This window comes from Manacus candei, unplaced genomic scaffold (assembly GCF_025592945.1).
Source record: "Manacus candei isolate 608988 ecotype Guabito, Panama unplaced genomic scaffold, ASM2559294v1 h1tg000139l, whole genome shotgun sequence".
In the NCBI taxonomy this organism is placed as follows: domain Eukaryota; kingdom Metazoa; phylum Chordata; class Aves; order Passeriformes; family Pipridae; genus Manacus; species Manacus candei.
The window spans coordinates 1,703,830-1,713,321 of NW_026138187.1; the positions used below are offsets into that span (position 1 = coordinate 1,703,830).

Here is a 9,492-nt window from a genome sequence, read left to right on the forward strand (position 1 = left end):
AAGAACGGAGCAGGGGGGACGAGGGAAGGGAGGGGGACAAGGACAGGGCAAAGGGGGGGACAGGGCAGCAAGGGGGAGGGGGACAGGGATAGGGGACAAGGACAGGGAAGGGAGGGGGACAGGGAAAGGACAGGGATGGGGGGGACAGGGCAGGGAGGGGACAAGGCCCTTCCCCCCCAGCAGCACCCGAGGGACCCCCGTGTCCCCCCCCGCATGGGGAAGGGAGGGGGCGGTGGCACGAGGGGCCCCAGGGGACAGCGCTGTCCCCATGTCCCCAGCCCACCCCGCTGTCCCCGTGTCCCCAGCCCATGCCCCCAGCCCACCCCGCTGTCCCCGTGTCCCCAGCCCACCCCGCTGTCCCCATGCCCCCAGCCCATGCCCCCAGCCCACCCCGCTGTCCCCGTGTCCCCAGCCCACCCCGCTGTCCCCGTGCCCCCAGCCCACCCGGTCAGCGCCCTGCGGGGGTGGCAGAGTCCCAACACCCCCCCCAGCCTTTGTGAGCGAGGCCTCATTAGCGCTCATTAGCAATGCGCTAATGAGGCGGGCGGGGCCCCTTTCCGGGGGGCCCTGGGGCAGCACAGGGCTCAGCCCGGGCCCCCCAAACCAGCCGGGGGAGGGGGGGTGACACCCCGGGGCAGAGACCCCCTCACCCCACACCCCCTCCTCCCACCCCGGTGCCCCCAGTGCCATCACACGGGGGGGGCTCAGCTGCCACTTCTACAGCTCTTTATTATCTTGGGGGGCTTCATGCCGGCGGGGCCGATCCCCCCCCAGGATGGAGGGTCTGGGGGGGCCAGGACAGGACCCCCCCACTCTCCTGGCCCCTACAGCTTCTTGTTGCCCCACTTGGCCATCTTGTTGTTGATGGGCATCTTCTGGAACTTGGGGGACTTCATGTAGGCAGCCACCTTCTCCAGGGCCTGGGGGGGCACGGGGGCCATCAGGGACCCCCCCACCGCAGCACCACCCCCACCCAGGGGTGCCCTCGGGGTGCAGACCCCCAAACACTGCACTGGGGGCTCCGTGACACCCCAGTTCCCACGGGGTCCCCCTTATTTTGGGGACTCTGCAACCCCCCCAACCTCCACAGGGTCCCCCATAACAGGGGGCTCTGTGACCCCCCAACCCCCGTGAGGTCCCCCGTGACCCCCCCTCACCCCGAAGCGCTCCATGAAGTCCCGGAGGTTCTGGAAGGGCTCCAGGCACTTGGGCTCGAAGATCCTGTTCTGATCCAGCACATCAAACATCAGGAAGTCCACGAAGGTCAGCTGGGGACAGGGGGGGACACGGTGAGGCCAAAGCCCCTCCCCAGCCCCCCCCACCCCCAGGGGGGCCCGGCCGTACCTTGTCCCCCGCAAACCACTTTCTGTCCCCCAGGAAGTTGGAGAAGAGCTTCAGCTTCCCCGGGAGCTGCTCCAGGTACCCCGGCTTCAGCTTCTCCTGCGGGAGGAAGGGGTGAGGGGGGGCCCCCCAGACCCCACCCCGGGGGTCCTGTCCCCGCCGGGGGTCCCCCAGCCCGTGGGACACTCACGAAGTCGGGGCTGTAGCAAACCATGACGAGGCTCATGCGGAAATCCATGACCTGGTTCTCCAGCACGTCCACCCTGCGGATCTCCTCCTCCGACTCACCGCCTGGGGGGCAGGCAGGGCTGGGGGGCAACCCCCAAACCAGCCCCAACCACCCTGCTCTGACCCCAAACCAGCCCCAACCACCCTGCTCTGACCCCAAACCAGCCCCAACCCTGCCCTAAACCCCAAACCAACTCCAACCCACCCTGCTCTGACCCCAAACCAACCCCAACCCACCCTGCTCTGACCCCAAACCAACCCCAACCCACCCTGCTCTGACCCCAAACCAACCCCAACCCTGCCCAAACCCCCAAACCAGCCCCAACCCACCCTGCTCTGACCCCAAACCAACCCCAACCCTGCCCAAACCCCCAAACCAGCCCCAACCCACCCTGCTCTGACCCCAAACCAACCCCAACCCTGCCCCAAACCCCAAACCAACCCCAACCCTGCCCCAAACCCCAAACCAACCCCAACCCTGCCCCAAACCCCAAACCAACCCCAACCCTGCCCTAAACCCCAAACCAACCCCAACCCTGCCCTAAACCCCAAACCAACCCCAACCCTGCCCTAAACCCCAAACCAACTCCAACCAACCCTGTTCTGACCCCAAACCAACTCCAACCAACCCTGCTCTGACCCCAAACCAACCCCAACCCACCCTGCTCTGACCCCAAACCAACCCCAACCCACCCTGCTCTGACCCCAAACCAACCTCAACCCTGCCCAAACCCCCAAACCAACCCCAACCCACCCTGCTATGACCCCATACCAACCCCAACCCTGCCCTAAACCCCAAACCAACCCCAACCCTGCCCTAAACCCCAAACCAACTCCAACCAACCCTGCTCTGACCCCAAACCAACCTCAGCCTTCTTCTGACCCCAAACCAACCCCAACCCTGCTCTAACCCACCAACCAACCCACCTCACCCTAACCCTACTCCAACCACAACCCCAATTCCAACCCCAAGTGAAGCCCAATCCAATTCCAGCCCCAATCCAATTCCAACCCCAAGTGAAGCCCAATCCAATCCCAGCCCCAATCCAATTCCAACCCCAAGTGAAGCCCAATCCCACCCCAGCCCCAATCCTGCCCCAGCCCAGCCCCATTCCCCCTGGCACTGACAGAGGCGGTGCCGGCGGGCGATGTGCCGCAGGATCGCGTTGCTCTGCGTCAGCCGCACGGGGCCATCGAGGAAATAGGGCAGCTGGGGACAGGGGACAGGAGGGTGAGGGACGGGGGACAGCGGGGTCAGGGACAGGGGACAGGAGGGTGAGGGACGGGGGACAGCGGGGTCAGGGACAGGGGACAGTGGGGTGAGGGACAGGGGACAGTGGGGTCAGGGGTGTGGGGACAGCGGGGTCAGGGACATGGGGACAGCGGGGTCAGGGACAGGGGGACAGCGGGGTCAGGGACATGGGGACACGGGGTCAGGGACACGGGGACAGCGGGGTCAGGGACACGGGGACAGCGGGGTCAGGGACACGGGGACACGGGGACAGCGGGGTCGGGGACAGGGGGACAGCAGGGTCAGGGACATGGGGACAGCGGGGTCAGGGACACGGGGACAGCGGGGTCAGGGACAGGGGGACAGCGGGGTCAGGGACAGGGGGACAGCGGGGTCAGGGACATGGGGACACGGGGACAGCGGGGTCGGGGACAGGGGGACAGCAGGGTCAGGGACATGGGGACAGTGGGGTCAGGGACACGGTGTGGGGACACCAGGGGACACTGGGGTGAGGGGATATGGGGACACCAGGGCATGGGGACACTGGCAGAGGACACTGGTGTGGGGAGCCCAGCACATGGGGCCACAGGGACCCCAGGGATACGGGGACCCAGGAGCCCGGGACCCCAGGGCCACAGGGACCCCAAGACATGGGGACATGGGTACACAGGGACCACAGGACATGGGGACACGGGTACACAGGGACCCCAGGACACAGGACATGGGGACCCAGGGACCCCAGGACACAGGACACAAGCCCCCAGGCCCCCCCATACATTGGGAAAGTCCAGCCCCAGCTTCTCCTTCTCGTTGATCCACTGGCTCTTGTCGTAGTCGGGGGCTGGGGGGGACAAAGGGGGGTGGGTCACGTCCTGTCCCACCTCCCAAAGCCCCCAGAGCTCGAGGGCGGGGCGGGGACCCCCCAGACCCCCCCAGGCCCCCCTCACCTTCCCCGCAGCTGTAGAGCTTGTCCTCGTAGGGGGTCTCCGTGTACTCCAAGAGCAGGCGGATGGCGTGGGCCAGCTGGGGGGGGCAGTGAGACCCCCAAAATCACCCCCCCCGTGGGCAAACCACCCCCCCCAGCATCCCCGGGGAGCCCCCGGCGCGGGGGGACCACACAACACACGGGGGGACCCCAAAAGTAACTCCCCCCCACCCTCTAAGGGCAGCAGGACCCCCGGAGACCCCCCAGATGACAGCCCAGACCACCCCCGAAAGAGCAGGGGGAGCCCAAGAGCCCCCCCAAAAGAGCAGAGGGAGCCCCCAAAACGCCCCCAAAGGCAGAGGGACACCCACAGCCCCCCCAGTAGATGAGGGGGACCCCCGAAGACCTTCCGTGGCCTCCCAAAGGACCAAGAGAATCCCTGAAGACCCCCCGAAGCCCCCCGAAAGAACAGGAGGACGCCCGCAGCCCCCCCGAAAGACCCGGGGGGGGGCCCGAAAACCCCTCGCAGCCCCCACCGAGATCAAAGGGAACCCCGCAACCCCCCCAAAATAGCAGGGGACCCCCTCAGCCCCCCCTAGAAGACCAGAGGGACCCCCGAAGTACCCCCAAAAGACAGAGGGGACGCCCGAAGACCCCCGGCAGCCCCCCCACGAGACCAAAGGGCCCCCCCACGAGACCAAGGGGCCCCCGGGGGGTCCCTGAGCCCCCTCCCCGTGCCGGGGTCCCCCCGGGACCCCCCGCTCACCCCGCGGATGTCCCAGTACCCCAACACCGCCATGGCCCCCACACGTGACCGCGGCCCCGCCCCGGCACGTGACAGAGTCGAGGCCACGCCCCGGCACGTGACAGAGCCGCGGCCACGCCCCTGCGGGGGCGGGGCTTGCTGGGCTTGAGGGGGACGCGCGGGAGGGACTCGGGTCCAGCGGGACCCCCCCTTTGTCCGGGGGGGCATTGCGACCACCCCCCCCAACGGGGTCCCCCTGAACAGGGGGCTCTGTGACCGCCCATCCCCACGGGACCCCCTGAATTCCATGGAGACCCCCCTTAGCAGCGGGCTCTGGGACTCCCCATCCCTATGGGACCCCCTGAATTCCATGGAGACCCCTTAGCAGCGGGCTCTGGGATTCCCCATCCCCACGGGACCCCCTGAATTCCATGGAGACCCCCCTAGCAGCGGGCTCTGGGATTCAACCATCCCCATGGGCCCCCCTTGTCCTGGGCTCTGCGACCCCCCCTGCCAGATTCCACGGGATCCCTCTTAACAGGGGGCTGTGTGACCCCCCTTCCCCATGGAGGTCCCCTTTATCTGGGGGGCTCTGCAACCCCCCCATCCCCACGAGACCCCCTTGTCCTGGCGGCTCTGGGACCCCCAAACTCCATGGGAGGGCCATGAATCCCTCTGTGCCCCCCCCTCAAGCTGTGGGGGTCCCCCTTTCAACTCCCTGAGGAGGGGTCTCATTATGCTGGGAGGGCACAAATAAGGGGTCCCCCTTATCCTGGGGGTGCAGAGAGAATGCCCCCCCATCCCAGGCTCCAGGAGGGTCCAACAGCCCCCCACCCCCCACGGGGTAACCACAGGGGTTACCCCACAAACGGGGGGTCCCCACAGTCCTACAGTGAACCCACAAATCAGCCAGACAAGGGGGAGGCCCCCACGGTTTACTGGGGGGGTGAGCTGGGGGGCACGGGGGTGAGTTGGGGGGCACGGGGGTGAGCTGGGGGGCAGGGGGGTGAGCTGGGGGGCACGGGGGGTCCCCCCTCAGTCCTTGGTGCTGCACCACTTGGCCGTGCGCCAGAAAATGGGCGTCTTCATGAAGCGACTGGAGCTCATGTAGGAGGAGACCTTGGGCAGGGCCTGGGGGGACACGGGGGGACACTGAGGACAGCAGGGACTGGGGAGGGACACTGGGGACAGCAGGGACTGGGGGGGGACAGGGATACGTGGGGAAAGCGATGGGGCACCAGGGACACGTGGGGAGAGGGATGGGGACAAAGGGGACATGGTGGGGACAAAGGGGACAGGGATGGGGACAAAGAGCACAGGGACAGGTGGGGACAGGAGTGGGACCACTGGGGTGTCAGTGGTGGGGACACGGGGGGGGTCAGGAATGGGGATAGGGACAGATGGGGACAGGGACACCACAGTGTAGGGGATGGGGATGGGGACACAGGGGTGTCAGGAATAGGGACAGGGTCACCACAGGGTCAGGGATGGGGACACTGGGGGTTGGGGACACCAGAGGGTCAGTGGTGGGGACACTGGGGTGCCTGGGATGGGGGCACCAAGGGGTGTCAGCGATGGGGTAGGGACAGCAGGCTGTCTGGGATGGGGGCACTGGGGACACTGGGTTGTCTGGGATGGGGGCACTGGGGACACTGGGGTGCCTGGGATGGGGGCACTGGGGACACTGGGGTGCCCCAGGCTGTCCCCGGGCTGTCCCCTGTCCCCCCTCACCTCGAAGCGCTGCAGGAAGCGGCCCAGGTTTCCCTGGAATTCGGGGCTGTCGGGCACAAACATGCGGTGCTGGTCCAGCACATCGTAGGCCAGGAAGTCCACGAAGGTCAGCTGGGGGGGGCAGAGGGGGTCAGACCCCACAGGGACCCCCAAAACACCCCCCTAGAGCCCCCTCAACTCACCTTGTCCCCCGCGAACCAGGGCCGGGAGCCCAGGAAGCGCGAGAACTCCTGGAGCTTCTTGGGAAGCTGCTCCAGGTACCCCGGCTTCAGCTTCTCCTGCAGGGGGGGAGGCTTGGGGGGGCTGCAACACACCCCAGACCCCCCAGAACACCCCCAGATCCCCCAGAACATGGGCAACATCCTCGGGCAGAGAGGGGGGAGTGGGAATGGGGGAACGGGGATGGGAATTGGGGATGAGAACAGGGAAACTGAGAATGGGAATGGGCAAATGGGAGGGAATATGGGAATGGGGGATAAGAATGTGGGAATTGGGAGTGGGAATGGGGGAATTGGGAATGGGAAAGGGAAGGGGGATGAGAACAGGGGAACTGGGGAACGGGAGATGGGGGGGAATGGGAGGATGGGGGATGAGAATGGGGGAGTTGGGAATGGGAATGAGGGAGTGGGGGGATGAGAAGGAGGGAATGGGGGCAAAGGGGGCACCTCAACAGACCCCCCCACGCCGGTAGTGGCTCAGTCCCTTGTCCCACGTGGGGGGACAGTCCTGGCGTTTGGGGGGGTTCATCCCCCCGCGCCCCCCCGGGGGTACTCACGAAGTCGGGGCTGTAGCAGAGCTGGACGAAGCCCATCCTGAAATCCATGAGCTGGTTTTCCATCAGATCCACGCGCTGCTTCTCCTGCTCCGTCTGCCCGCCTGCGGCACCGGGAGGTGTCACACACCCCCCTCCCCCCAAAAAGAGCCCCCCGGGGACCCCCCCGGCCCCCCACTCACACAGGCCGTGCTTGCGGGCGAGGTAGCGCAGGATGGCGTTGCTCTGGGTCAGCTTGGTGGGGCCGTCGATGAGGTACGGCAGCTGGGGGGGCCCGGAGGGGGGGTCAGCCCCGGTGACCCCCCCCCGCGCCCCCCGCGCCCCCCCCATCACCTACGTTGGGGAAGTCGAGCCCCAGTTTCTCCTTCTCGTTGGTCCAATCGCTCGGGTCGAAATCGGGGGCTGGGGGGGGAGAGGGCAGAGCAATTAGGGGGAGGGGGCTCCCCCAGACCCCCCCCCCTTGCCCATTGGGGGGTCCCGCTCTGCCCCAGGAGCTGCGTGTGCCCCCCCCGACCCCGGCACGCCCCGGGCCGATCGGGGAGGACGTTGCCCCCGAGAGGGGTCAAAGGCCGATTTGGGGGAGGGAGGAGGTGGGGGTGCCCCCCCCGAGCTGCGGGATGGGGTGAGGAGGGGGGAGGAAGAGGGACAGGCTGGAAACGGGGCGTCCCTTCCCCCTCCCAGCGGGTTTTGGGCACGGCACAAAGCAGGGGGAGGGGTCCCGGGGGGTTGGAGGGGTTTGGGGGGGTCCCAGCCCCCCCCACCTGGGCCAGCGCGGTACTGGCGCTCCTGGTAGGGGGTCTCCGTGTACTCCAGCAACAGGCGGATGGCGTGGGCCAGCTGGGGGGGGACACACACACAGCGCCCACCTTCGGCACCCCCACAACCCCCCTGTGCCCCCCAGGACCCCCAAAACCCCCCGGGGACCTTAAGCACCACCAACGCCCCCCGGGACCCCCGGCACTCCCACACCTTGCTGGGACCCCCAGAACCACCCCCCCCGGGACACCCAGCACCCCCCCAGCACCCATCCTGAAACCCCCAGAACCCCTCAACACCCACCCCAGGACCCCCAGCACCCGCCTGGGACCTCCAGCACTCCCACACGACCAACCCTGGGACCCCCAGAACCCCCCAACACCCCCTCTGGGACCCCCGGCACCACCAGACCACTCTGGGGCCCCCAGGACCCCTCAACCCCCCCCTCTATGCTCCCCAGAACCCCCGAATACCTCCCCCGGGATCCTCGGCGCTCCCACACCACCAGCACCCCCTCTGGGACCCCCGGACCTCCCACCAGCCCCCCTGAGACCCCCGAAACCCCCCTCCCCGTGTCCCCCCGGCCCCACTCACCCCCCGGATGTCCCAGTACCCCAGTGTCACCCCCCCCCGGCCCCACTCACCCCTCGGATGTCCCAGTACCCCAGTGTCACCACCATGGTGCCCCCCAAGCCCGGCCCTGGCACGGAGCGGGACGGACTGGGCACGGGGACGGACTGGGCACGGGGACGGGGGGCCGAACCCCCCCGGGCCCTCCCCCTGCCCCTCCCCTCCCCAGTGCCAGGTCGCCCCGCCCGCGCTGGCACCGCCCCCCCGCCCTGACCCGGCCCCACACCCCTCCCTGACCCCCCCCCGGCCTCGGGGACCCCCAAACCCACCCCCGAGGGGCCACAGCCCCCCCCGAGGGGGCACAGCCCCCCCCGCGCCCCCGTCCCTCAGCCCCTCGCCCAGTTCCTGCCCCCCCCCCCCAGTGAAATTCCAGCGTTGTACTTAAATACTTTATTTTCCATGCTGGGGGCGGGGCGGGGGTTGGGCTGAACGGGTTTTTTTGGGTTGAACCGTTTTTGGTGGGTTTTCAGGTTTTCCCGGGAGCAGCTGCGGCTGCGGGGGGGGGAGCAGGGCCGGACTGGGGGTCGCAGGGATGGGGGGGGTGATGCCACCCCAGGGATGGGAGAAGCCTCATCTGGGCCACAAATCCTGGGAAAAGGGGGCCCAGGGACGGGTCACCGTGTCCCCTTTGCCTTCAGCCCCGGGAGGGTGAGGAGAGATCCCCCCCCAGCACCACCCCCCATGTCCCCCCTGACGTGTCCCCCCGTGGGAAGGGGCAGAGATCCCGTGTTGGGGTCCCCGAGGAGCCCCCTGGGCTTGTCCCCACGTCCCCTGGGGGGGGAGTGGACGGAGAGGGGGTGGGGGGGTCAGGGAGCATCAGGAGCTGGGGGGGGTGGGCTGGGACCCCCACGCTGCCCCCACACCCCCAGCAGGGACCCCTGACCTGTCACTGTGTCCCCACCATGGGGGGTGAAGGCAGGACCCCCCCCGTGTCACCTGCTGGTGCCACCAAGGCCCAACCCAGTGAGGAGATACCGGTTAAAAAAGGCAGGAAAAGGCCAAAGAAGGATCAAAAAAAGGCCAAAATGAGACGAAACAAAGAGGACCCAACAAACTGTGTCCCCTGGTGCCACCAAACCTGGCAGGGCCCAACCCAACCCAGTGAGGAAACACCTGTTAAAAACCAGAATAAG

At 67.9% G+C, this 9,492-nt stretch overlaps 2 protein-coding genes across 2 annotated transcripts; both read right to left on the reverse strand.

Annotated features, from left to right (window-relative positions):
* Positions 1-709: 709 nt before the first annotated feature.
* On the reverse strand, positions 710-4,713 carry LOC127462810 (glutathione S-transferase Mu 1-like). The gene is made up of 8 exons (XM_051771727.1): positions 4,492-4,713; positions 3,748-3,823; positions 3,577-3,641; positions 2,698-2,779; positions 1,532-1,632; positions 1,345-1,440; positions 1,158-1,268; positions 710-920 (listed from the first exon to the last, which is right to left on the reverse strand). Exons 1-8 carry the CDS (start codon positions 4,696-4,698, stop codon positions 825-827), a joined length of 834 nt encoding a protein of 277 aa, XP_051627687.1. The 5' UTR covers positions 4,699-4,713; the 3' UTR covers positions 710-824.
* Positions 4,714-5,375: 662 nt separating this feature from the next.
* LOC127462811 (glutathione S-transferase 2-like) lies at positions 5,376-8,482 on the reverse strand. The gene is made up of 8 exons (XM_051771728.1): positions 8,374-8,482; positions 7,735-7,810; positions 7,311-7,375; positions 7,156-7,237; positions 6,977-7,077; positions 6,384-6,479; positions 6,202-6,312; positions 5,376-5,601 (listed from the first exon to the last, which is right to left on the reverse strand). The coding sequence occupies exons 1-8, from the start codon at positions 8,407-8,409 to the stop codon at positions 5,506-5,508; spliced, it is 663 nt and encodes a 220-aa protein (XP_051627688.1). The 5' UTR covers positions 8,410-8,482; the 3' UTR covers positions 5,376-5,505.
* Between the last annotated feature and the right edge of the window lie 1,010 nt (positions 8,483-9,492).

Coding starts and splice junctions, on each gene's coding strand:
- LOC127462810 (XM_051771727.1), bottom strand. CDS start 4,698: ATGCCCCCCCGGACAAAGGGGGGGTCCCGCTGGACCCGAGTCCCTCCC. Junction 2,780..3,576: donor TGGGGCTGGACTTTCCCAAT/GTATGGGGGGGC, acceptor CCCTGTCCCCAG/CTGCCCTATTTCCTCGATGG. Junction 1,441..1,531: donor TTTGCTACAGCCCCGACTTC/GTGAGTGTCCCA, acceptor TTCCTCCCGCAG/GAGAAGCTGAAGCCGGGGTA.
- LOC127462811 (XM_051771728.1), bottom strand. CDS start 8,409: ATGGTGGTGACACTGGGGTACTGGGACATCCGAGGG. Junction 7,376..7,734: donor CCAGTACCGCGCTGGCCCAG/GTGGGGGGGGCT, acceptor CTCCCCCCCCAG/CCCCCGATTTCGACCCGAGC. Junction 5,602..6,201: donor GCTTCCTGCAGCGCTTCGAG/GTGAGGGGGGAC, acceptor GTGTCCCCCCAG/GCCCTGCCCAAGGTCTCCTC.